This window comes from Arachis ipaensis, chromosome B03 (assembly GCF_000816755.2).
Source record: "Arachis ipaensis cultivar K30076 chromosome B03, Araip1.1, whole genome shotgun sequence".
NCBI lineage: Eukaryota > Viridiplantae > Streptophyta > Magnoliopsida > Fabales > Fabaceae > Arachis > Arachis ipaensis.
In genome coordinates this window covers 21,382,162-21,384,829 of record NC_029787.2, presented here as the reverse complement: position 1 = coordinate 21,384,829, position 2,668 = coordinate 21,382,162, and the positions used below count along the sequence as shown (strand labels likewise).

The window sequence follows — 2,668 nt, the reverse complement described above, 5'->3', positions numbered from 1 at the left end:
TTTGAAAAAAGAATTGTTAGTCACCATTAGTTAAAAGTAAACCAATTTTTTATATTATTTTTCTATCTTTATAGATTGTTTATACATAGAAAAATTTGTAAGGATTAAAAATGATAGAATTTAATTTTAATATACTGTAAAACTATTTTATAAGTACATCCAATTCTATAATAGTACATAAGTAAAAATAACACTTTAAATTTATCATATAAATAGTCATTTAAACAAATAGATGTGATTAAATAATGGTATAAAACATTTTACATTTTCAGTATACCAAAATTAAATTCAAAAATAGTATTCAAAAGTCAGAATTTATTATAGAAAAATAATAATTATTTTTATTTTTAATAATTTTATTTCACATGATCTTCTTATGTTATATATTTACATGAATGTATCTAAAAAAATAGTATTATCAAAATTGATGCGGTAATATACATTTGAACCAATGAGTTATAACTCAAATGACATAGTCTTTCCATACTCATCAAAAAATTGGCGAGTTGGAATCTCCTATATTTGATTTAAAAAAAAAATCAGAGGTATCTTTCATGCACCCTGTGAAGAAAGGTCTACAATGAACCGATGACAATCTGAACCACCTATTCTGCTAAACAGGTTTACACTGATTCGCGCGAAATTGCTGCTGTGCCCACTAAAATCCCTATCTGTGGAGAAGCTGGAACATGTAACTGTTTTTTGGCATCTGATAAAATGTTGTCGTCAGTACTAAGGTGTCCACATAGTATTACTAATAATGCTAAACTTTTCCATTATAACGAGTCTGCTACAACGCCTTTTCACTCATCAAACAGAAGCATCACGAAATGTTTGCCTCCGCCACAGTTGCGTTTGGGGTACAGGTGTTCAAAGAGGGATGAACAAGTCACACCATTTTCTGAGGTATGTCCGTGAGAGATTAGTAAAATCTTTTTCTTTGTTTGGTTCTTATTATAATTGAATTATAAGTTTACAGGGATTCTCATTCTCAGCTTTGAAAGAGGACGATAGTGTTTGGGATAGTGGAGATGTATGGACGAATCTTGCTCTCTATGTGTTCACTCTCCATATCCCTTTCAGCTTTGGAGGCTTATCCGTTGTTTCTTTGCTTTCCCGACAACCTCACCTTCACCCACAAATTCAGGTCCGTAGATCACTTTTATCCTATTCTCTATGTTCTTGGAAAAAGCCGCATAAAAATTGAAATGACATTCAATTAGTTCAATCAAATGCATTTTGATGCGATTCATGATCAGAAATATTGGTTTAGGAGAAATATTTTGTACCAGTCATGTTACATAGCAAATAGTTTTGTGGTAAAGAAAAAGAGTAAAAAGGAAATTGTTAATTACATGTTAAATAAAGAAGTAAATGTCATTTCTGATCCTTGATCATTTATTCGAAGGACAAAGCGCTCCTCCATCGAAAACTTCTAATCGGTCCTCAATCATCCAAGTATTTTGCCTAAGCAATCCTTGTTGTTGGTCTAAGCAGCCTTTGACACATGAGCAGATCACCATTTGTAAGGCCTGCTTAGACCAGTTATTTACATTATTGGAGACCGATTAAGAATTTTTGTATTGTAGAAAGGCGGAATGGTTAGAAACAGGAAAGGATAACCAAAAAAAGAAATAGGAAAGGATATTTACTCTAAATAAAAATGGTTATAGCTACCTAAACTTTTCCTATGATATGTTAGGAAGTAGTTAAATACTAATCCATAATCATTGTTTTATATTTAGTAAATTGACTTACAGAAATATCATTTTAAAATAATTTTAATATGAATTTTAATGGACACTATATTTTCAGAATAGTGGGTAAACAGTGCCTGAATGCATTGGTGTATCTTTAGTGGTTGTGTAGCATTACAGGACCAAAATTATGGAGATCATAAGATATGTTTGTGGTAGTTAACGTTTGCTTCCTCCCACTGCCGTTTGTTGTTGGGAAATGGTTTCTTTTTCCAAATATCCAAAGGGTGCTACTTTTTGTCATAAAAATTCTTCTACGGCAAAGTGCAGTAGTGCATCAATGGGAACTCTGTATTTCTCTACAAATGTGCCCTCCATCTTTACACTTATCTCAAGGTCTAAATTTACATCCTCCATTTTTGTTTCTGTTCATTCATTAATGCAGGCCTTGTCACTTCTCACAATTCAAATTCTGGAGCTTTATGGAGCTCTGATTTTACTGAAGTACACGGCTAAGCCGCAACATGATTTTACAAAATTATTCAAAAATACTAGCAAGTCATTGAATGACAGGAACTGGTTTCTAGCATTAGCACTGGGATTCGGGTTTCTCGTTCTTCTGATTTTTCTCACATCACTTCTTGCTGATGGATTATTTGGACCTAAGGTTGGTAGAAATTCAGATCATAAACTGCAAATTTTGTAGCACTTACCTCTAAGGTTTGAACTACAAGTTAGTAGATTCAAGCCGTATTTAACCAATTTGAGTTGGTCGAGTGATTAGCACTTAAACAAGTGTCGGAGTTTCGAATCGCGCGTTGTATATACAACTCATTAGCCAGCAACAAACTCTTATATAGATCTACGATCTGTGACGGATTGATCTTTGTCCTGTCGGACTGAAAGATATTATGAGAAACCAACTGAAAAACCAAAAAGATTCAAACCTGATTTTCTAACTCCAAATTTCA

At 32.8% G+C, this 2,668-nt stretch overlaps 1 protein-coding gene across 1 annotated transcript in view; it reads left to right on the top strand.

Annotated features, from left to right (window-relative positions):
* The window catches only part of LOC107629871, a 2,651-nt gene continuing 588 nt past the window's right edge, over window positions 606-2,668 (top strand). Inside the window, exons 1-3 of the mRNA XM_021118377.1 lie at window positions 606-906; window positions 980-1,147; window positions 2,143-2,364. Of these exons, the coding sequence (XP_020974036.1) occupies window positions 718-906; window positions 980-1,147; window positions 2,143-2,364 (579 nt within the window). The 5' untranslated portion in view covers window positions 606-717. The remainder of the gene's footprint in view (window positions 907-979; window positions 1,148-2,142; window positions 2,365-2,668) is intronic.